Source organism: Coregonus clupeaformis, chromosome 1 (genome assembly GCF_020615455.1).
Source record: "Coregonus clupeaformis isolate EN_2021a chromosome 1, ASM2061545v1, whole genome shotgun sequence".
NCBI classification, from domain to species: Eukaryota; Metazoa; Chordata; class Actinopteri; order Salmoniformes; family Salmonidae; genus Coregonus; species Coregonus clupeaformis.
In genome coordinates this window covers 70,728,720-70,752,775 of record NC_059192.1, presented here as the reverse complement: position 1 = coordinate 70,752,775, position 24,056 = coordinate 70,728,720, and the positions used below count along the sequence as shown (strand labels likewise).

Sequence of the window (24,056 nt, the reverse complement as noted above, 5' to 3'; positions counted from 1 at the left end):
CCTACCCGTTCCACAACGGCCGTGGTCTCACCTATCGGTGGATTTTGTCACGGACCTTCCCCCCTCCCAGGGGAACACGACGATCTTGGTCGTTGTGGATCGGTTTTCGAAGGCCTTCCGTCTCATTCCTATGCCAGGTCTCCCTACAGCCCTACAAACTGCTGACGCCCTGTTTACACACGTCTTCCGGCACTACGGGGTACCTGAGGTAAATGTAATGTAAATGTGATATAGTGTCTGATCGGGGTCCCCAGTTCATCTCTAGAGTCTGGAGGGCGTTTATGGAACGTCTGGGGGTTTTCACCCCGAGAGTAATGGGCAGGTGGAGAGAGTGAAGAGGATGTGGGTAGGTTTCTGAGGTCCTATTGCCAGGACCGGCAGGGGGAGTGGTCGGGATTTATCCCCTGGGCAGAGATAGCCCAAAACTCACTCCGCTACTCCTCAACTAACCTTACGCCTTTCCAGTGTGTGCTAGGTTATCAGCCGGTCCTGCGGTTATCGAAGCCCCTGCGGTGGACGAGTGGTTTCGGCGCTCGGAAGAAACCTGGAACGCTGCGCATGTCCATCTGCAGCGGGCTATCAGGCGGCAAAAGGCGAGCGCCGATCGCCACCGCAGTGAGGCTCCGGTGTATGCACCGGGAGATCGTGTCTGGCTCTTGACCCGTAACCTGCCCCTTCGCCTGCCCTGCCGGAAGCTGGGTCGGCAGTTTGTGGGGCCATTTAAAGTCCTGAGTAGATTGAACGAGGTATGTTATAGGTTACAACTGCCCATTAATTACCGCATTAACCCCTCGTTCCATGTGTCTCTCCTCAGGCCGGTAGTAGCTGGTCCACTCCAGGAGAGTGAGGTACGAGAGGCTTCTCCGCCCCCACTGGACATCGAGGGGGCTCCGGCGTACTCAGTCCGTTCCATCTTGGATTCGAGGCGTCGGATGGGGGGCCTGCAGTATCTCGTGGAGTGGGAGGGTTACGGTCCGGAGGAACGGTGCTGGGTCCCTAGGAGGGACGTCCTAGATCCCTCCATGTTGAGGGATTTCCACCGGAGTCATCCGACTCGCCCTGCTCTGCCTCTTCCTGGCCGTCCCCGAGGCCGGGGTCGGCGCACGGCTGGAGCCGCGCGTCAAGGGGGGTACTGTCAAGGATTCAGCCGAGGCTGCTCCTCCTCCTTGCTCGGGCAGGCTTCGGTGTTCTTCGTCCCCGGAGTACTAGCTGCTACTGATCTATGTTTCGGTGTTTGTCTTGTTTGGTCTTTATTGTTTACACCTGTTTCCAATTATGTTGCATTGGCGCATGTGACCAATAAAATTTGATTTGATTTGATTTATAACCCCCTGTCTCTCATTGTGTATTGTGTGTGATTGTTTTTCGTTAGGTCGGCACTTGCTTTTGTGTGCGAGTTATTGTTCCTCCCTGTTAGGAGATTTGATTTGTACTTTGAATTACTGTGTTCAGTAAAGTACGTCTGCCAGTAGCTCGGTGTCCTGCGCTTGACTTCGTTTACCGCATACACGTCACCCTGACAAATACATTCCGTAATATATGTTCAAATGTATATAAAAATGTTTTTAATACATTATTTGACCAATTTAAAATCTTTCACATGTATCCAATTTTTTTAACATCTAAAAATATATTTTAAATGTATTTTTCTTTCTCATATGGGCCCCCTCCTCAAAAGGCCTACCGGTAGAATGGGTTCCAGTGTTCAAACACCAAGCTTGGAATGAGATACAGAGAACACAAGCTATAATCTAAACATACACATACATACCACCCCACACACCCAAACCATGTTGAATGGTCTCAGTGGGGTAGTTAATGATAAAGTGACCTGGGACCTGGGTTCTCCTCCATGGCTTTAGTTTAATGGCTCAGTAGTCTGTCACTTATACATTAGTAGTTTATCATTAGCCAGAGCCTGTCCCTTTGTTTGAATTACAATCTCAGATAGAAACCTGTACACACCTCCACTCATTGAGTAACATTTAGGATCTCATGCACCTCCTGATCTTTGATCTATTTAGCCTGGTTGAGATTTCTAAGACTTCCACATGGAAAGCTTTCTGGATCGGTAGGCTACAGACTGAGAGGCTTCTTTCCCTCTTCCTTCAAATCATTAACTTCTAGAGGATTACTTGTCTTGACACCCTGGTGCCCATGTAGATTGTGGATAGTCTCGTCTCCTTGGTCCTCCACTGAGGATGTGTTGACTTTCTGTCCCTGTGGTCAAACTCCTGTGATGGATGGTGTATTTATCTGTGGACCTGAGCATTCCACCCATGTCTGAAAAGAATCAGCTTTGTTTGACCTGAAATTGGGTTTGTCTCGAAAGACAGAGGGAGAGAGAGAGACAAAGACTATTTTTTAAACCTAAAGGAGGGGAGAGAGGTATCAGATTGGGATTAGGCTGTTATGAGGTCAGTTTGTGTTTCAGCATCCTTCACTCTCTGACACACAAACAGAGGAACTTGGGCCCCAAGGCTTTGAGGGACCCATCTAAGGCAAAGTCCAGAGAAAAGATCTAAAGCTATGAGTGAGGTTGTTTTTAGAGCTTGGTTCAGTGAAATTTCACTCTAGCAGCACATAATCGACTTAGCTCTAGACTAGTTTGAAAGACAGACAGAGAGGTTAGGTGTAAAGGAATGGAGACCCTAAGAGACAGCAGTGATCCATGGGAGGTCTACGAGAGGGAAACCTCCAGCAGCAGCTCTTGGTGAGTTTTGTATTTTTAAGAACAATATGAAGGATAGACGTTATAATCCATTGTAAGTGTGTCTTATTTTTTTTATACACCAAATAACTCAAGATTTTAAATCAAGTTTATATTCATATTTTATGTTTAGCATAAGTAGAAGTTGACACCTGTCAGCTTTTGTAATCCCTTAAATTTGTCTGGATCCTGTTATTTCAATTCCACAGCAAATAATGCTATCAAAATATATTCATTTTTTTACAATTTCTATATGAAAATAGCTCTCTAAGTAGAGATAATTCAAGTCTTATTTCCAAACCCTTTTGGAGTAGAAACTGTCTCATTGACTGCATATCAATGATTACCCGGCTGTGCGGTGAGTTGATCACGAGAACTACCATGATCTAAAAGGATCACTCATGCGTGCCTTGATGAACCAGGAAGAGTGAGGAGAATGTGGAGACATGACCGATTGTCCTGTGGTTTCCCATGGCAACAGGGCCACACAAGGCTTGTCCTCATCAAGGTTGGCAACATACGATACGGGGGTTTAGGGCCTAGCAGTCTCCCTCACCCCCTCAAATCTCTCTTCAAGAACCCCTTAAATCCATACAATACAAGGAAAGTTGAGAGTTTCAACCTCAATACAGCAATGCTTTTTAGAGCATTTAAATACCAAAAAAAAGGTATCTTTTAAACAGTAATTTCAAGCAAGCTTACCACATCAAATCAAGGGCTTGGTTAGTTCACTGTAAATCCCAAGGCATTTTTAACTCAAATACATCTAGTAAATTGAACTCAGAGTAAATGAAAAGTAATTATTACTTAAAAGGTTTATGTGGAACTTACTCAAAACTAAATGAGAAGTCACATCAACTCAATTTTTTAAAATTATGATAACAATAACAATATAACTTTTTCCCCAGGATGCTCTACTGTAGGTAGATTTTTTTGAATAGTTTTTAATATCTGTTTTTGCATTTCATTGAGTGATTAATCTTAAACTACACAAAGATAAATAACATATTTTATTCTAAACAAAGACGATCATTTTTTTCACCCGTTACTGAAATGGTTGTTCCAGTTTAAATGGCTTAGGTAGTCTCCTCACACTGTTCCTAACCCTGGCAGTCATTCTGAATGCAGGTTGCGGGTGAATAAAAATTCCAACTATTAGATATCATAACTCTGGCTGGATTCCAATAGGAATTACACATCACTTTGCAAGCCAGTATAATGTGACTTGCAGGTAGGTTTGCAAAATTCTGGTAAATTTCCCATAAATCCCGGTTGGAAGATTCCTGGATATTCTTCAACCAGGATTTTGGGAAAACCTGGGAATTTTGGGAAAGTTGCCAGAATTTTGCAACCTTACTTGTAGGCCTCATAATGACTGTCAGGGTTAGGAACAGTATGTGGAGACTACCTAAGCCATTTCAACCGGAACTACCATTTCAGTAATATAAATAAAATACATTTTTCTAAACAAATCCAATCATTCAGTTAGATTTTATGCACCATAAAATCTAACTGAATGATTGGATTTGTTTAGAAAAATGTATTTTATTTATATTTGTGTAGCACAAGATTAATCAATCAATCAATGTACATGCAAAAACACAGATATTAAAAACAATTCCAAAAAAATCAACCTGCAGTAAAGCATGCTGGAAAAAAAGTGTATTTGTTATCATAACTTAAAAGGAATTGAGTTGATTTGACTTCTCGTTTAGATTTGAGTCAGTACCACATAAATATTTGAAGTAATAATGACTTTTCATTGACTTTGAGTTCAATTTACTATAAGTATTTGAGTTACAAATGCCTTGTGGTCTTTGAAATTGGTCACAAAGTGTGCAGTCTCACTGCTGCCACAGGGGTGGGCTATATGTTCATATTCTGTAAGCCTTTCATATTATGCAGTAGTACTGTCAATAATGGCCAGTACGTGAATCTATATCTAACCAATATACAGTTTGCGATCTGTATGTGACGGTTTTGTGAGTTAGAGTCTACTCCTGCTGCCTGCATAGGGACTGTAAACTGCTATTCCACTCTACTCTACTCTACTCCACAGTGATGCAGGCCAGAATGCCTGTCCTCAGGAGGAACTCAGACTTGAACACCTGCTGTTGCTGAGGGATGCATTTACCAGTCGCACACCCTCGGACAAGGGGTCCCGGCGGAGTTGGAGAGGTACACGGAGAAAGGGAGGAGGTAAAGGAGGGATGAGTCTAGAGGAGTTCCAGAATGCTCTGAGTGCTGTGATTGGTCCAAACAGCCAGAGCGGATGGATGGAGAGGGTCTTCAATGAGGTAACTATGCCCCTTTGTTACGTACAGTTGAACTCTTTGTTTGTTAGTTTACACATTCTCATTTCCAATAGATTGACGTGTCGCGTGATGGCTATGTGGAGTGGGAGGAGCTGTGTAGCTACCTGCTGCAGCAGTGCAGAGAGAGAGACCGCACCTCCAGGCCTAGAAGTGCTCTACTGGACACTGAACCACTCATCAGACGCTGCTCACACAACAAGGTGAGGGACGCCTGTCCAGTCATTGCTTATAGAGTGTGTTAATAACTATGTAATAACTATGTAATAATTAGTTAATTGCTCATACTGTATGTTATTGCTTACACCCTATGTTATATGTATGCAATAAGGAATTCATAAGTATGCAGCAGTCTCCATTGACCCGTTTCTCTTTCTCTCATCAGTCACTCTCTCACTTCACCTCTAAACTTTTCTCTTTTCCCCCTTACAGCAGGAGCCCACTATCCGTGTAGTGGTTGTTCCCCATCCTCCCCCCCTCCGCTACATCAGTGTCAGTAAGGGGGGGCTGCTCACTGTGTGGAACAACCGACTACATGTCCTCAAGACTCTGGAGGTGCGTGAGCTGATAAGCCACACACGCACACAATCAGACACACACACTCTCACTCTCTCTTCCATGTATCTCCTCAGCTGGCTGGAGACCCTGCAGAGCAAGGGGTTAACAGAAGGAGGTTCAGGGGCTGGACCACTGATGCTGTCTACCTGCCCAAAGTCCACAAGGTCGCCATAGCAACCAGCAGCAGGGACCTCCACTTTGTTGACGTGTCCACGGCCAGCTGCTTTGAGGACGTCCACTTGTTTGGTATTTAACCAACTGTTTTTGAAAAGTTAGAAAGACTCAAAGTAGAACTTTTGCTTTAATTTGATCAATCAGTTCAATTTCTGACTTTATGTCCCTGTTGATCTGTCATCTCTAAACATGGTTCTGACTTTATGCCCCTGTTGATCTGTCATCTCTAAACAGGGTTCTGACTTTATGTCCCTGTTGATCTGTCATCTCTAAACAGGGTTCTGACTTTATGTCCCTGTTGATCTGTCATCTCTAAACAGGGTTCTGACTTTTGTCCCTGTTGTTCTGTCATCTATAAACAGGGTTCTGACTTTAAGTCCCTGTTGTTCTGTCATCTCTAAACAGGGTTCTGACTTTATGTCCCTGTTTGTTCTGTCATCTCTAAACAGGGTTCTGACTTTATGTCCCTGTTTCTCTGTCATCTCTAAACAGGGTTCTGACTTTAAGTCCCTGTTGTTCTGTCATCTCTAAACAGGGTTCTGACTTTATGTCCCTGTTTGTTCTGTCATCTCTAAACAGGGTTCTGACTTTATGTCCCTGTTTCTCTGTCATCTCTAAACAGGGTTCTGACTTTATGTCCCTGTTGATCTGTCATCTCTAAACAGGGTTCTGACTTTATGTCCCTGTTGATCTGTCATCTCTAAACAGGGTTCTGACTTTATGTCCCTTGTTTTTTTTCCATCTCTGAACAGGGTTCACCAATGTTCCAACCTCTCTCTGCTACTGGCATGATACAAAGGTACGGCATCAGTTCTCTGTCATAAATGAACGTACATTTGACCCATTCTAAACGTTCAATTACTTGTCTTTTCATGAACCATGATGGATGTTTTTATAGTTATGGCAGTTATATTCACATCGTCTTCCCCTGATATCTGTTGTTATTCCTCCCAGTCTCCAGGGCGGCGCTCTTTGCTGCTGTGGGGAGATGAGAAGGGAGGGATCCATCTGTTGTGGTTCCTCCAACCCCACATTGGGCTGTTTGAGAGCCCCTTCACTGAGGACAATGTCCCTCAGAGGATTTACATGCAGGTAGGCCTCATTCACTCTCCATTCACTCTGTGCTGGGCTGGAACAAAAACTGGAACACAGTTATAATGCCCATAGCCTGCGGCAGTAGCTTAGAGGTTAGAGAGACGGACCTGCAACCTGAAGTTTGGGGGGTCAAGCCCCAGGCTAGGCGCCTGAACTGGCAACTGGATCCCATGTTCCATGTCCTGCCGTTCTGTCCTTGAGCAAGGCACTTAATCCCCCCCATTGCTCTCCATCCAGGGGCGCTGCGGTGTGGTTGACCTTGTGCCTCTTAATGTGTATCTGGGGGTGTTGGGAAAGTCACAAGACAAATTTATGTTCCAACCAACGGACAGTAAAGTACAGTATCTATTCTATAACCTTACTAAATGTGTTACGGGCACTTCTAGGGTAGTTATTTGTCTTGGCACTGTGGTTAGCATGTGTTCCTTGGGACCAAAAGGTAGGGTGTGTTCTTCAGGCTTCTGCTCCCTGTAGCTCTGCTGGACCAGGGTTGGTTTACTGGTATTATGGTGAGAACATGTCTCCTAACAGGATATTGGTGACCACAGCCGCCTAGTCTCCTATCAACACATCCCCGCAGTCCACCAGGAACCAATCAACAGGATCATGTTCGAGCCCCACACTGACCTCATCATGACATCATCAGGAAGCGACGCCTCCTCAGTGGTCATCATGCACATGTCACTCAGGAGAAAAACCTATGTTTGGAAAATCAATAAGGTAATAATATAACACAGTATCTACACTGTTAGGAGTATTTCATGTGTTGTTACTATGGAGTACGTAATGAGGCCACCATTTATATGGGATTCTACAAAAAGCAGAGGGTAGCTGTTATTGTACCATACAGCCTTTGGACTCAAGGTTGGGTTTGATAGTAGACAGAGAAGGTCTGAGTGACCTTGACCCAGGTCAAGTTGAAATGTCAGCTCTGACCCAATCAGATTATGTCATGGTAGCTATCTCAACAAAATAGTCATGGAGGATATTGAATAACATCAGAGGTCAACAGTCACACCGCAGAATGATGAAACTCATGTTTTATCTTGCTTACTGTCGCCGAGTCCCACCCTATAACCAATATAAATACACACGCACGCACGTGCACGCATGCATGCACGCACACACACACACACACACACACACACACACACACAAAGGATAGAATGAATGTTTACTGGGGAGAAAACAAGTAATGTGACTGGCCCTGCTGAGGAAGTGATTAAAGTGGGTGGGGTGTTTTGTATTGGTCGTTATGTTCTGAGAGGGCTCATATTGTGCTCCAATAAAACTTTCTAGCTTGGTCAGTTGAGCAATGGAGCTGTCCTCAACAAATCCCCATTATAAACTAATAGGAAAGACAGGAAGTATTTTTTGAATATTTAGTCACGCTACATTTTATTAAGTGACCCACAAATCCTAACTTCCTTTTCTCTATGTCTGTCTGCTGTCCTGTCTGTCTGTCTCTCTTCCTCTGTTCTCTTTCTCTCTTTTCACCTCTTTCCCTCTCTCTCACTTCACCCCCTCTCTCCCTCCTCCGCAGGGTGTGACGTGTTTTGATTTCAGCAGGTCTCTCAACCTGTTGGTGACGGGTGGTCTGGACCCTGCGGTCAGACTGTGGAACCGCTTCATTACCACTCGGCCAGTCGCGGTCCTGCACGGTCACGGCACCACAGTACTGGACGTGTTCATCTACCAACCACTGGGACAGGTCCTCAGCTACTCCAAAAATGCTGTAAGTCAATAACCACCAGATAGCTTGGCTAGAGACACAACACTGGCCATATCTTCAGGGGTAAACTGTAAGCCCTCACCTAAGACAGTTAAAGAGAGGCAAACCTATCCCTAGACTGAAGCCCACCAGTACTACACCACAATGTATTCTGTCCTGGCTGTGGTCCAGGCCACCAGTACTACACCACAAGGTATTCTGTCCTGGCTGTGGTCCAGGCCACCAGTACTACACCACAAGGTATTCTGTCCTGGCTGTGGTCCAGGCCACCAGTACTACACCACAAGGTATTCTGTCCTGGCTGTGGTCCAGGCCACCAGTACTACACCACAAGGTATTCTGTCCTGGCTGTGGTCCAGGCCACCAGTACTACACCGCAATGTATTCTGTCCTGGCTGTGGTCCAGGCCACCAGTACTACACCACAAGGTATTCTGTCCTGGCTGTGGTCCAGGCCACCAGTACTACACCACAATGTATTCTGTCCTGGCTGTGGTCCAGGCCACCAGTACTACACCACAAGGTATTCTGGCTGTGGCCCAGGTGCTTTTTGTTTTCCACTCTTTGATTTCTTTCAGAAATTGTTTGTTTACCCACCTGGTTGTCTCTGTGCAGGAGGGTTCAGAAGGGGTTTGTTTACCCACCTGGTTGTCTCTGTGCAGGAGCTGAGGGTGTGGGACATCTCCTCCCATCGCTGTCTGAGGACCGTCCACCTGCAGTTCCCCTGTCTGCAGCCAGGGCGCACCCCAGAGCACGGCAACTTCCCGTTCCTGTTGGTGTCCCCACCCTTCCTGCCGCAGACTCCGCCCCATATCCTCGTGTCCTGTAGAGACTACCTGGCCAGGCTGAGGCTGGAGGAAGGGGGGAGGGGGGAGGAGAAGGGAGAAGGGGGGAGAGGAGGGGGGAGACAATGCCATGGTGCCCCCCTCTCCTGTGCCCTCTACAACCCCACACTGAAACAGGTGGGTATGGAATCTTATACACTGTCACAGCCATGAGGGTGTGCATACTGCATGTGTGTGTTTACGTCTGTGTGTGTGTGCATGTTTACATCCGTGTGTGTGTGTGTGTGTTTATATGTGTAGGTCATCGCCGGATGTGACGACTCGTCTGTATCAGTGTGGGACGTAGAAACAGGGAGGCTGCATCTGAAGATCACCAGCGCTCATGGAGAGGAGGAGATTACCTGCATGGCGCTAGACTCCTCCCACAGACGACTCATCACTGGTGCACGCAACGGAACGATCAAGGTACCCTGTGGTAAAAGCTACTGCAGCCTATGCAGTGGAGCCTGTGCTTTCACCCATCCAATCATGTTACTGATGTCTGAGGCTGCAGAAAATGAGAAAAGCAGCATACTTCTCCAAGTATCTGTTAAGACCTCCTCCTTCACTATGATTCAGTACTTCTCCAAGTATCTGTTAAGACCTCCTCCTTCACTATGATTCAGTACTTCTCCAAGTATCTGTTAAGACCTCCTCCTTCGCTATGATTCAGTACTTCTCCAAGTATCTGTTAAGACCTCCTCCTTCGCTATGATTCAGTACTTCTCCAAGTATCTGTTAAGACCTCCTCCTTTACTATGATTCAGTACTTCTCCAAGTATCTGTTAAGACCTCCTCCTTCACTATGATTCAGAACTCCTTCACTATGATTCAGTTAGAACAACTTTAGATGGACACAGATGTAGTTTACTGTGATGAGGTGTTTCTCTCTGTTAAAAGGTGTGGAACCTACTGAATGGCCTCAACCTACACAAGCTAGAGCCTGTCACCCTCTCAGAGGTCACAGGGGTCATCTGTCTTCATTACAACCAGTTGCTGGCCGTGGGGTGGAGCCAGCAGGTCGCTCAGTATGACATCAAAGGGGCTAAGGTGAGAAAACACACTCATATGAATGCACGCACACACACACACACACACACACACACGCACACACACACACACACACACACACAAACAAATACACCCTTTCCTTTTCAATGAAAAGTTATTGTGTGCTAGCCAGGATAAACACCTACACTGCACTCTCAGGTGAAAGAGTCCACCACACGTCAACCCCAGTGATATCTTCCACTACCGCCAGACCATGTCTGTTCCATGTGGTTACACTCAGAGCTACCAGACACATGCCTTCCTTACAACAGAGCTTTCATGAATGATATCTATTTATATACTGTACATAGAGATCTACTCTGAAGTTTCTTATTGTAAGACGTCAGCGGAACCTGGTGGGGTTTTGAGAACACTACTAAAACAACTAGGCTAAGAGGGGGTGTATGTAAATTATGTCAGTGACTGTTGCAAAGTACGACCTCTGGGTCTTGTTATACGCACAGTATCAGTCACTACAATTTGGAACTAGAATTTTGTACATGGGTATTCACCCCCCTTGGCATTTTTCCTATTTGGTTGCCTTACAACATGGAATTAAAATTGATTTTTTGGGGGTTTGTATCATTTGATTTACACAACACCACTTTGAAGATGCAAAATACTTTTTTTTGTGAAACAAACAAGAAAAAATACAAAAAAACAGAACTTGAGCGTGCATAACTATTCACCCCCCCCAAAGTCAGTACTTTGTAGATCCACCTTTTGCAGCAATTACAGCTGCAAGTCTCTTGGGGTATGTCTCTATAATTTTTCAAGGCAAAACTGCTCCAGCTCCTTCAAGTTGGATGGGTTCCGCTGGTGTACAGCAATCTTTAAGTCATACCACAGATTCTCAATTGGATTGCGGTCTGGGCTTTGACTAGGCCATTCCAAGACATTTAAATATTTCCCCTTAAACCACTTGAGTGTTGCTTTAGCAGTATGCTTAGAGTCATTGTCCTGCTGGAAGGTGAACCTCGGTCCCAGTCTCAAATCTCTGGAAGACTGAAAGAATTTCCCTGTATTTAGCACCATCCATCATTCAATTCTGACCAGTTTCCCAGTCCCTGCCGATGAAAAACATCCCCACAGCATTATATATTTTTTTTACCTTTATTTAACTAGGCAAGTCAGTTAAGAACAAATTCTTATTTACAATGACGGCCTACACCGGCCAAACACGGACGACGCTGGGCCAATTGTGCGCTGCCCTATGGGACCGTCATTGTAAGCAATGGCTTTTTTTCTGGCCACTCTTCCGTAAAGGCCAGCTCTGTGGAGTGTACGGCTTAAAGTGGCCCTATGGACAGATACTCCAATCTCCGCTGTGGAGCTTTGCAGCTCCTTCAGGGTTATCTTTGGTCTCTTTGTTGTCTCTCTGATTATTGCCCTCCTTGCATGGTCCGTGAGTTTTGGTGGGCGGCCCTCTCTTGGCTGGTTTGTTGTGGTGCCATATTCTTTCCATTTTTTAATAATGGATTGAATGGTGCTCTGTGGGATGTTCAAAGTTTCAGATATTTTTTTACAACCCAACCCTGATCTGTACTTCTCCACAACTTTGTCCCTGACCTGTTTGGAGAGCTCCTTAGTCTTCATGGTGCCGCTTGCTTGGTGGTGCCCCTTGCTTAGTGGTGTAGCAGAATCTGGGGCCTTTCAGAACAGGTGTATATATACTGAGATCATGTGACACTTAGATTGCACACAGGTGGACTTTATTTAACTAATTTTGTGACTTCTGAAGGTAATTGGTTGCACCAGATCTTATTTAGGGGCTTCATAGCAAAGGGGGTGAATACACACCACTTTTCCGTTATTTATTTTTTAGAATTTTTTGAAACAAGTAGTTTTTTTCATTTAACTTCACCAATTTGGACTATTTTGTGTATGTCCATTACATTAAATCCAAATAAAAATCAATTTAAATTACAGGTTGTAATGCAACAAAATAGGAAAAACGCCAAGGGGATGAATACTTTGCAAGGCACTGTAGATATATAGTGGAAAACTTGGTTTGTTTTCACATTTGAAATAATGCAATGTTGGCACCAAGATGCAATTGAGAATATTATTCTGGTGATTGTCTGGTTCCAATATGGCGCCCTGTGTGTGTTGGTGTAGGATATGTTTGTGAGGGCTGACATGTCGTGGAAGTCAGGTCAGCAACACAGAACTGACATCCTGGTGGTTGACCACTGCCCTGCCCTGGGGGTCATTGCTACTGGCAGCCATGATGGAGAGGTCATCGTCTGGACCTTGGACACACAGAGACCCCTGGTTCGCCTGCAGAGGGCCACACACTCACTGTGAGTCTTCTGTGTGTGTGTGTTGTTCTTTTTTTACATCAATGCTTTATTGCAAATTGAAATAAAGTATTTAACATGTGTTTACTGTGTGTGTGTGTTTGCATCTGCATGCCTGTGTGTGTGCCTGCGCACGTGCATGTGTAGGACAACGCCCCCTGTGGACGCGTTGCTGTTCCTGCAGCGGAGGGCTGGGGACAGACAGTGGAGGAACAGACCTCTCCTCCTCTCCTCACAGGCTGGAGGGATCTATTGGTGGAGCATCACTGGACACACACACACACACGGTAAACAGGACACACATAGTGTAGCTAAGGAAGGAGAGAGAATGAAAGTGGGAGAGGGAGTGTATGTGGTGGCTGTAGTAAATCTGAGTGTATGTGGTGGGCTGTAATACATCTGAGTGTATGTGGTGGCTGTAGTAAATCTGAGTGTATGTGGTGGCTGTAGTAAATCTGAGTGTATGTGGTGGGCTGTAATAAATCTGAGTGTATGTGGTGGACTGTAGTAAATCTGAGTGCATGTGGTGGACTGTAGTAAATCTGAGTGTATGTGGTGGGCTGTAGTAAATCTGAGTGCATGTGGTGGACTGTAGTAAATCTGAGTGTATGTGGTGGGCTGTAATAAATCTGAGTGTATGTGGTGGACTGTAGTAAATCTGAGTGTATGTGGTGGGCTGTAATACATCTGAGTGTATGTGGTGGCTGTAGTAAATCTGAGTGTATGTGGTGGGCTGTAATAAATCTGGGTGTATGTGGTGGACTGTAGTAAATCTGAGTGTATGTGGTGGGCTGTAATACATCTGAGTGTATGTGGTGGCTGTAGTAAATCTGAGTGTATGTGGTGGGCTGTAATAAATCTGAGTGTATGTGGTGGACTGTAGTAAATCTGAGTGCATGTGGTGGACTGTAGTAAATCTGAGTGTATGTGGTGGGCTGTAGTAAATCTGAGTGTATGTGGTGGACTGTAGTAAATCTGAGTGCATGTGGTGGACTGTAGTAAATCTGAGTGTATGTGGTGGACTGTAGTAAATCTGACGGTGACTTTATGATGACAGTTGTGTGGCAATGTGGTGTCATCTATGCTGATGATGATACGTTTGTACTCATTCCCACTATGCTGATGATGATACGTTTGTATTCATTCCCACTATGTTGATGATGATACGTTTGTATTCATTCCCACTATGCTGATGATGATACGTTTGTATTCATTCCCACTATGCTGATGATGATACGTTTGTATTCATTCCCACTATGCTGATGATGATACGTTTGTACTCATTCCCACTATGCTGATGATGATACGTTTGTATTCATTCCCACTATGCTGATGATGATACGTTTGTATACATTCACACTATGCTGATGATGATACATTTGTATTCATTCCCACTATGCTGTTGTGAATACGTGTGTATTCATTCCCACTACGCTGATGTGAATACGTGTGTATTCATTCCCACTATGCTGATGATGATACGTTTGTATTCATTCCCACTATGCTGATGAGTATACAGTATTATCATCTCTCTCTGTCTGGAGTATACAGTATTATCATCTCTCTCTGTCTGGAGTATACAGTATTATCATCTCTCTTTGTCTGGAGTATACAGTATTATCATCTCTCTTTGTCTGGAGTATACAGTATTATCACCTCTCTCTGTCTGGAGTATACAGTATTATCATCTCTCTGTCTGGAGTATACAGTATTATCATCTCTCTCTGTCTGGAGTATACCGTAATATCATCTCTCTCTATCTGGAGTATACATTATTATCATCTCTCTCTGTCTGGAGTATACAGTATTATCATCTCTCTGTCTGGAGTATAGAGTATTATAATCTCTCTCTGTCTGGAGTATACAGTATTGTCATCTCTCTGTCTGGAGTATACAGTATTGTCATCTCTCTCTGTCTGGATTATACAGTATTATAATCTCTCTGTCTTGAGTATCAGGTTAAGGAAAGGAGAGTATGGGGGTAAATACAGGGTGGTAAATAGTGCATGGGCCTGAAACCATGCTTGCACCATATGAGCATGGTGGAACCTGACATTATCCCACACAATGACATAGGTCACGCCATCAGCTCTACAGACCTGATCGAGCTCATCAAGGAAGGTTACAAGGAGAGCTGCATTATATGACCCAATATGAGGTCTGCGTCCCACCACACCATCTTCTGATATAGCCCCACACATTGTAATGTTGGCCCCACGTTGTCCAGGTACTTGGATGGTTGCCCGCTGGCCAATGAAATTCCGACCTCTCCTCCTTGTCTTGGCCAGGTTAAAGCCTGCCTCATCCAAATATATGAATTGGTGATGGTTGTCATCAGCATCCAGCTCCATCACCCTCTAAAAATACATTTTGAAAGATATTTACTGATTACTGTACAATGTAGAATTATTAGGGAATTGTATTACAACAGCCATCTTGAAACTGAACATACCTGAACATACTCAGTCCTCATTTGCTTCACTCTGTCTGCATTTCTTTCAAAAGGCACACGGTATAGTTGTTTTAAAGACACCTGGTGCCTTTTCAGCATGCGTGCAATAGTCGGCAAACTTATGGATTCCACATTGTTAAACATGTCTTCATTGTCCAAGATATGCTGGCAAATGTCTGTAAGGCGAATATCATTTCTGGCCCGAACCAAATTGACCACAGCCTGCTCTTGTTGGTCAGTCAGAATTTTGCCTCTGACTCCCCTATTTGGCCTAGTCTCAATTCTACAGGAAACATTACAGTAAGAAGACACTTGGTCACATCACCTACTCTGTGATACACATTGGTATGCAGTCATTTGACAATTGAGAGAAGCATAATGTTTAGTGCATGCTGACTACTTACCGGTTCTCATTGCGGAAAGTTCTAATTATTGAGGCCACGGTTGACCTTTTGAGGTTTGGTTGTTTCATTGTAGCCGCCTCAGTCATTGTCATGCCATGATTTGTGACATGGTCTACAACTATTGCTCGGATTTCATTGGACACTCTTTGCTGTTGCTGCCGCTGTCTTGGTCCGTGGCCTTGTCCTCTACCACGTTCCCTCACGACCCCCTCTCAGAAGGGGTGCTTGTCCCCTGCCATTCCTTTGACCAACACGTCTTCCTCGCCCTCCTCCCACCACTGCTTGACCTCTATTGTGACCTGGATCACCTGCCGGCTCCATGTTACAGTACGTATCGCTATGTTGTTGCAAGTGGATCCCAATCAATTCTTTATATACTCGTTCCACAATATGAACTCATCAGTAACGAGTTGGCAGAATTGGACAAGCATCCATACAGTGCAGTACTGTCAATACTGTAAATAGTCTGAAAAGGTGGTACATGGGACCATAGAAACAGTGTCTGATAAAGAATGATGATGAAATATTACATCCATAAATAATGTAGTCTAATTGGTTCATGCTCCACGCTAATTGGTAACAATGAATCTCATTATCTTGAAACTTTCATGATCTAAACATGGCATATTGTTTGTCTGTTTCCATACAACTATGCATTAAGAGTAATGCAACAGTTACTTATCATTTTGAGCAGTTGTATCAATTGATAGTTGGATAATTGTAATGAAATGAATAGACACTCATCTGAAATGTAATGTGTGAATTGCCTTTTGAAAGAGTAGTACTTTGATGTTAAGTTGTGTCATATTGAACAGGTGATTTTTGTTAAATGAACAAATGATCTTAGTTTTATGTGTATTGTATCCAAGCAATTGAAAAAAAGTGTTAGAGTTTTGAAAAATTTGCATTTTGATCATTGGTTGTGAGTTTTGTGTCTAGAGTTTTGAAAAATTACGTCAAGGTTCTGAAATTAGTGCCAAAGTGATTGTAAAAAACTGTATTATATCTCTCTGTCTGGAGTACACAGTATTATTATCTCTCTGTCTGGAGTATACAGTATTATTATCTCTCTGTCTGGAGTATACAGTATTATTATCTCTCTGTCTGGAGTATACAGTATTATTATCTCTCTGTCTGGAGTATACAGTATTATCATCTCTCTCTGTCTGGAGTATACAGTATTATTATCTCTCTGTCTGGAGTATACAGTATTATCATCTCTCTCTGTCTGGAGTATACAGTATTATTATCTCTCTGTCTGGAGTATACAGTATTGTCATCTCTCTCTGTCTGGAGTATACAGTATTATCATCTCTCTCTGTCTGGAGTATACAGTATTATCATCTCTCTCTGTCTGGAGTATACAGTATTATCATCTCTCTCTGTCTGGAGTATACAGTATTATCATCTCTCTCTGTCTGGAGTATACAGTATTATTATCTCTCTGTCTGGAGTATACAGTATTGTCATCTCTCTCTGTCTGGAGTATACAGTATTATCATCTCTCTCTGTCTGGAGTATACAGTATTATCATCTCTCTCTGTCTGGAGTATACAGTATTATCATCTCTCACTGTCTGGAGTATACAGTATTATCATCTCTCTCTGTCTGGAGTATACAGTATTATCATCTCTCTCTGTCTGGAGTATACAGTATTATCATCTCTCTCTGTCTGGAATATACAGTATTATAATCTCTCTGTCTTGAGTATACAGTATTATCATCTCTCTCTCTCTCTCTCTCTCTCTCTCTCTCTCTCTCTCTCTCTCTCTCTCTCTCTCTCTCTCTCCCTCTCTCCCTCTCTCCCTCTCTCCCTCTCTCCCTCCCTCCCTCCCTCCCTCTCAGGTCAGTTCTATGCCCCTGATAGAGAGAAGGAGTATGTGTTGGGGCTGAGTTCAGACCAAGAGAACAACATCCTGGTCACTGGAGACACAGCAGGGTGTGTTCAGGTCTGGGACATCTCTCAGTACGCACTCAACATCACACAGGAGGTGAGGGTTTGTGTGTGTGTGTGTGTGTATGTGTATGTGAGTTTGTGAGAGAGAGTCTTTGAGTACAGTATATGCTAATGTAGGATACATCTCTGTACTCATCTCTGTTTTATGTGTTTTACACTGAACTCTATCTTCACGTTTCACCTCCCCAGCCCTCCTCCAGCCGCCCTCCTCTCCTGCAGTCCTGGAGGGCCCATGAGGGGGCGATAGTGAGTGTTGAGGTTCTGGTGTACACAGAGAGACTCTTCTTCCTCTCTGGCTCTGTGGATGGGACCACCAGAATGTGGACGGTTGAGGGAGGGGAGGGAGGGCATGTAGGTTCCTTTGGACAGGAACCACAGTGGAGCCTCACTGACCCAGCCACTCACCACACCTCCAGGTACTGAAGTCATCTTTACTGTCCCTTTTCTGTCAGTAATCCAGAAGTGGTCCACTTGGATCAACATCACAAAGTTCTAAACATCTACTGTTTTATGGGACTCCATTTTTCCTAACTTATTTTTGTTGTCCTCATGTAACTTCTAGGCCTACCGCAGTCTTTCTCAATCTACTCCTTTGTAGTCTTTTATGTATAACCCTAAAATGGCTCCCATTATAGATCTAAAGCTACCACAGAATTAAGCAGTCTGGCCTGGCGTGTCGCTGTGGGCTGGAGAGTATTTCTGTAAGAACGGGGTGTATTTCTAGGCACTGGGAAAAACACACAAAATGAGAGATTTGCATCAAATGAATTATGTTGAAATGTTGAAGAGGATTTGTAGGACGCATAGAAGAGGGCTAGGCTGAACTGTAAAGACTCGATGTATACATGGTGTGTCTGTGTCTGTGTGTGTGTGTCTGTGTTTGTCTGTGTGTGTGTGTGTCTGTGTCTGTGTGTCTGTGTCTGTGTGTCTGTGTCTGTGTCTGTGTGTGTCTGTCTGTGTGTGTGTGTGTGTGTGTGTGTGTGTGTGTGTGTGTGTGTGTGTGTGTGTGTGTGTGTCTGTGTGTCGTGTGTGTGTGTGTGTGTGTCTGTGTAAGGGTAAGGGTTAGGGGTAAGGGAAAAAAGTATTTTGAATGGGACTGAATTGTGTGTCCCCACAAAATTAGTTGTTCAAGACTGTGTGTGTGCATGCATGTGTGTGTGTGTGCGTGTGTGTGCGTGCTTGTGTGTGTGTGTGTGTGGATAGAGAAAGTCACCCATTGCGACCATTTGTTGTTGTGGGGATGTGGTGAACAGAACATCATCAATCCTCCCAAGGGAAAGAGACACACACACTCACACACACTAATCAATATGTTCTCTGAGGGCATGATAACTACCATCTTTGAGAACAGATCACACTCACAGACCTGATGTGTGTGACAGTGTGTGTGGAACTGGTTTTAGTGGACATGAGGTCACTGTGGTACAAACCTAGTAAACAATGTGTAGCACACAAAAACATGTCATTAGATGTTTACTGGCCAATTAATCTCCCTGAAAACATAGGTTTTCAAAAAATAGATCATTATCCAAATGTTCTCAACAAAGTCTCTCTACAAAGTGATTTACATCAATGATAAGTAAAGGTCAGATATCTCTGTTTTCTATACAGAGACCAACAAAATCACCTGGCTATTTTCTATACAGAGACCAGCTAAATGACAAGGATGTTTTCTATACAGACACCAACAACATTACCTGGCTGTTTTCTATACAGGGACCAGCTAAATGACAAGGCAGTTTTCTATACAGAGACCAGCTAAATGACAAGGCTGTTTTCTATACAGAGACCAACTAAATGACCTGGCTGTTTTCTATACAGACACCAGCTAAATGACCTGGCTGTTTTATATACAGAGACAAACTAAATGACCTGGCTGTTTTCTATACAGAGACCAACTAAATGATCTGGCTGTTTTCTATACAGAGACCAGCTAAACGGCCTGGCTGTTTTCTATACAGAGACCAACTAAACGACCTGGCTGTTCTCTATACAGAACCAGCTAAACGGCTGCTTTCCATACTTAGACCAACTAAACGACCTGGCTGTTCTCTATACAGAACCAGCTAAACGGCTGCTTTCCATACTTAGACCAACTAAACGACCTGGCTGTTTTCTATACAGAGACCAGCTAAACACCCTGGCTGTTTTCTATACAGAGACCAACTAAACGACCTGGCTGTTCTCTATACAGAACCAGCTAAACGGCTGCTTTCCATACTTAGACCAACTAAACGACCTGGCTGTTTTCTATACAAAGACCAACTAAACGACCTGGCTGTTTTCTATACAGAACCAGGTAAATGGCTGTTTTCTATGCAGAGACCAGCTAAATGACCTGGCTGTTTTCTATACAGAGACCAACTAAATGACCTGGCTGTTTTCTATACAGAACCAGGTAAACGGCTGTTTTCTATGCAGAGACCAGCTAAATGACCTGGCTGTTTTCTATACAGAGACCAACTAAATGACCTAGCTGTTCTCTATACAGAGACCAACTAAATGGCCTGGCTGTTTTCTATACAGAGACCAGCTAAATGACCTGGCTGTTTTCTATACAGAGACCAACTAAATGACCTGGCAGTTTTCTATACAGAGACCAACTAAATGACCTGGCTGTTTTCTATACAGAGACCAGCTAAATGACCTGTCTGTTTTCTATACAGAGACCAGCTAAACGCCCTGGCTGTTTTCTATACAGAGATCAACTAAACGACCTGGCTGTTTTCTATACAGAACCAGCTAAACGGCTGTTTTCTATACAGAGACCACTAAATTACCTGGCTATTATCTATACAGAGACCAACTAAATGACCTTGCTATTTTCTATACAGAGACCAACTAAACGACCTGGCTGTTTTCTATACAAATACCAACTAAACGACCTGGCTGTTTTCTATACAGAACCAGCTAAACGGCTGTTTTCTATACAGAGACTACCTAAACGACCTGGCTGTTCTCTATTCTGAACCAGCTAAACAGCTGCTTTCCATACTTAGACCAACTAAACAACCTGGCTGTTTTCTATACAGAGACCAGCTAAACGACCTGGCTGTTTTTTATACAGAGACTAACTAAATGGCCTGGCTGTTTTCTACACAGAGACCAACTAAATGACCTGGCTGTTTTCTATACAGAGACCAGCTAAACGCCCTGGCTGTTTTCTATACAAATATCAACTAAACGACCTGGCTGTTTTCTATACAGAACCAGGTAAACGGCTGTTTTCTATACAGAGACCAACTAAACGACCTGGCTGTTTTCTATACAGAGACCAGCTAAACGCCCTGGCTGTTTTCTATACAGAGACCAACTAAACAACCTGGCTGTTCTCTATACTGAACCAGCTAAACGGCTGCTTTCCATACTTAGACCAACTAAACGACCTGGCTGTTTTCTATACAGAGACCAGCTAAACAACCTGGCTGTTTTCTATACAGAGACCAGCTAAATGACAAGGCTGTTTTCTATACAGAGACCAACTAAATGACCTGGCTGTTTTCTATACAGACACCAGCTAAATGACCTGGCTGTTTTATATACAGAGACAAACTAAATGACCTGGCTGTTTTCTATACAGAGACCAACTAAATGATCTGGCTGTTTTCTATACAGAGACCAACTAAACGACCTGGCTGTTCTCTATACAGAACCAGCTAAACGGCTGCTTTCCATACTTAGACCAACTAAACGACCTGGCTGTTCTCTATACAGAACCAGCTAAACGGCTGCTTTCCATACTTAGACCAACTAAACGACCTGGCTGTTTTCTATACAGAGACCAGCTAAACACCCTGGCTGTTTTCTATACAGAGACCAACTAAACGACCTGGCTGTTCTCTATACAGAACCAGCTAAACGGCTGCTTTCCATACTTAGACCAACTAAACGACCTGGCTGTTTTCTATACAAAGACCAACTAAACGACCTGGCTGTTTTCTATACAGAACCAGGTAAACGGCTGTTTTCTATGCAGAGACCAGCTAAATGACCTGGCTGTTTTCTATACAGAGACCAACTAAATGACCTGGCTGTTTTCTATACAGAACCAGGTAAACGGCTGTTTTCTATGCAGAGACCAGCTAAATGACCTGGCTGTTTTCTATACAGAGACCAACTAAATGACCTAGCTGTTCTCTATACAGAGACCAACTAAATGGCCTGGCTGTTTTCTATACAGAGACCAGCTAAATGACCTGGCTGTTTTCTATACAGAGACCAACTAAATGACCTGGCAGTTTTCTATACAGAGACCAACTAAATGACCTGGCTGTTTTCTATACAGAGACCAGCTAAATGACCTGGCTGTTTTCTATACAGAGACCAGCTAAACGCCCTGGCTGTTTTCTATACAGAGATCAACTAAACGACCTGGCTGTTTTCTATACAGAGACCACTAAATGACCTGGCTATTATCTATACAGAGACCAACTAAATGACCTTGCTATTTTCTATACAGAGACCAACTAAACGACCTGGCTGTTTTCTATACAAAGACCAACTAAACGACCTGGCTGTTTTCTATACAGAACCAGCTAAACGGCTGTTTTCTATACAGAGACTACCTAAACGACCTGGCTGTTCTCTATTCTGAACCAGCTAAACGGCTGATTTCCATACTTAGACCAACTAAACAACCTGGCTGTTTTCTATAAAGAGACCAGCTAAACGACCTGGCTGTTTTTTATACAGAGACTAACTAAATGGCCTGGCTGTTTTCTACACAGAGAACAACTAAATGACCTGGCTGTTTTCTATACAGAGACCAGCTAAACGCCCTGGCTGTTTTCTATACAAAGATCAACTAAACGACCTGGCTGTTTTCTATACAGAACCAGGTAAACGGCTGTTTTCTATACAGAGACCAACTAAACGACCTGGCTGTTTTCTATACAGAGACCAGCTAAACGCCCTGGCTGTTTTCTATACAGAGACCAACTAAACAACCTGGCTGTTCTCTATACTGAACCAGCTAAATGGTTGCTTTCCATACTTAGACCAACTAAACGACCTGGCTGTTTTCTATACAGAGACCAGCTAAACGACCTGGCTGTTTTTTATACAGAGACCAACTAAATGGCCTGGCTGTTTTCTATACAGAACCAGGTAAACGGCTGTTTTCTATGCAGAGACCAGCTAAATGACCTGGCTGTTTTATATACAGAGACCAACTAAATGGCCTGGCTGTTTTCTATACAGAGACCAGCTAAATGACCTGGCTGTTATCTATACAGAGACCAACTAAATGACTTTGCTGTTTTCTATACAGAGACCAACTAAATGACCTGGCTGTTTTCTATACAGAGACAAAATAAATGACCTATAGGCTGTTTTCTATACAGAGACCAACTAAATGGCCTGGCTGTTTTCTATACAGAGACCAGCTAAATGACTTGGCTGCTTTCCATACTTAGACCAACTAAATGACCTGGCTGTTGTCTATACAGAGACCAGCTAAACGCCCTGGCTGTTTTCTATACAAAGATCAACTAAACGACATGGCTGTTTTCTATACAGAACCAGGTAAACGGCTGTTTTCTATACAGAGACCAACTAAACGACCTGGCTGTTTTCTATACAGAGACCAGCTAAACGCCCTGGCTGTTTTTTATACATAGACCAACTAAATTACCTGACTGTTTTCTATTCTGAGACCAACTAAATGACCTAGCTGTTTTCTATACAGATACCAGCTAAACGAGCTGGCTGTTTTCTATACAGAGACCAGCTAAACGCCCTGGCTGTTTTCTATACAGAGACCAACTAAACGACCTGGCTGTTCTCTACACAGAACCAGCTAAATGGCTGCTTTCCATACATAGACCAACTAAACGACCTGGCTGTTTTCTATATAGAGACCTACTAAATGGCCAGGCTGTTTTCTATACAGAGACCAACTAAACGACCTGCCTGTTTTCTATACAAAGATCAACTAAACGACCTGGCTGTTTTCTATACAGAACCAGGTAAACGGCTGTTTTCTATACAGAGACCAACTAAACGACCTGGCTGTTTTCTATACAGAGACCAGCTAAACGCCCTGGCTGTTTTCTATACAGAGACCAACTAAACAACCTGGCTGTTCTCTATACTGAACCAGCTAAACGGCTGCTTTCCATACTTAGACCAACTAAACGACCTGGCTGTTTACTATACAGAGACCAGCTAAACGACCTGGCTGTTTTTTATACAGAGACCAACTAAATGGCCTGGCTGTTTTCTATACAGAACCAGGTAAACGGCTGTTTTCTATGCAAAGACCAGCTAAATGACCTGTCTGTTTTATATACAGAGACCAACTAAATGGCCTGGCTGTTTTCTATACAGAGACCAGCTAAATGACCTGGCTGTTTTCTATACAGAGACCAACTAAATGACTTTGCTGTTTTCTATACAGAGACCAACTAAATGACCTGGCTGTTTTCTATACAGAGACAAAATAAATGACCTATAGGCTGTTTTCTATACAGAGACCAACTAAATGGCCTG

General features: G+C 43.6%; 1 protein-coding gene across 1 annotated transcript in view; it reads left to right on the top strand.

The window, feature by feature from the left end:
- The first annotated feature begins 2,037 nt into the window (after positions 1 to 2,037).
- The window catches only part of LOC121577327 (WD repeat-containing protein on Y chromosome), a 46,170-nt gene continuing 24,151 nt past the window's right edge, over positions 2,038 to 24,056 (top strand). Inside the window, exons 1-16 of the mRNA XM_041891090.2 lie at positions 2,038 to 2,713; positions 4,770 to 5,007; positions 5,079 to 5,225; positions 5,455 to 5,577; positions 5,655 to 5,826; positions 6,507 to 6,553; positions 6,709 to 6,846; positions 7,381 to 7,569; positions 8,393 to 8,584; positions 9,243 to 9,542; positions 9,666 to 9,830; positions 10,305 to 10,454; positions 12,573 to 12,757; positions 12,902 to 13,041; positions 17,456 to 17,601; positions 17,757 to 17,983. Of these exons, the coding sequence (XP_041747024.2) occupies positions 2,643 to 2,713; positions 4,770 to 5,007; positions 5,079 to 5,225; positions 5,455 to 5,577; positions 5,655 to 5,826; positions 6,507 to 6,553; positions 6,709 to 6,846; positions 7,381 to 7,569; positions 8,393 to 8,584; positions 9,243 to 9,542; positions 9,666 to 9,830; positions 10,305 to 10,454; positions 12,573 to 12,757; positions 12,902 to 13,041; positions 17,456 to 17,601; positions 17,757 to 17,983 (2,630 nt within the window). The 5' untranslated portion in view covers positions 2,038 to 2,642. The remainder of the gene's footprint in view (positions 2,714 to 4,769; positions 5,008 to 5,078; positions 5,226 to 5,454; positions 5,578 to 5,654; positions 5,827 to 6,506; positions 6,554 to 6,708; positions 6,847 to 7,380; positions 7,570 to 8,392; positions 8,585 to 9,242; positions 9,543 to 9,665; positions 9,831 to 10,304; positions 10,455 to 12,572; positions 12,758 to 12,901; positions 13,042 to 17,455; positions 17,602 to 17,756; positions 17,984 to 24,056) is intronic.